The sequence below is a fragment of the Geospiza fortis genome, unplaced genomic scaffold (assembly GCF_000277835.1).
Source record: "Geospiza fortis unplaced genomic scaffold, GeoFor_1.0 scaffold145, whole genome shotgun sequence".
NCBI classification, from domain to species: Eukaryota; Metazoa; Chordata; class Aves; order Passeriformes; family Thraupidae; genus Geospiza; species Geospiza fortis.
The window spans coordinates 3,417,647-3,417,969 of NW_005054362.1; the positions used below are offsets into that span (position 1 = coordinate 3,417,647).

The 323-nt window shown below is 68.4% G+C and overlaps 1 protein-coding gene across 1 annotated transcript in view; it reads left to right on the plus strand.

The window, feature by feature from the left end:
* Positions 1-72: 72 nt before the first annotated feature.
* The window catches only part of SH2B3 (SH2B adaptor protein 3), a 16,603-nt gene continuing 16,352 nt past the window's right edge, over positions 73-323 (plus strand). The window contains exon 1 of the mRNA XM_014308237.2: positions 73-321. Within this exon, the coding sequence (XP_014163712.1) occupies positions 102-321 (220 nt within the window). The 5' untranslated portion in view covers positions 73-101. The remainder of the gene's footprint in view (positions 322-323) is intronic.

Genomic DNA, 323 nt, shown 5'->3' on the forward strand with positions numbered 1-323 from the left:
CCCCCCCCAGCCGGGGTGGGGGACACATGGGGCCCCTGGGACTGCCCTCACCAGCCGTGTGCTCTGTCTTGCAGCGTGGCCGCCTCGCTGGAGCCTCGGCAATGAATGGGCACTCGCTGCCGGCCGGCACGCCAGCGCATCCCCGGGGCTGGCATGAGTTCTGCGAGCTGCACGCCATCAGCACCGCCAAGGAGCTGGCGCGGCACTACCTGCGCTTTGCCACCGAGCACCCGCACCATGACCTGCTGGCCGCCGAGAACTTCTCGGTGCAGTTCACCGACCTCTTCCAGCAGTACTTCTGCCACGAGGTGAAGGAGGGCAGA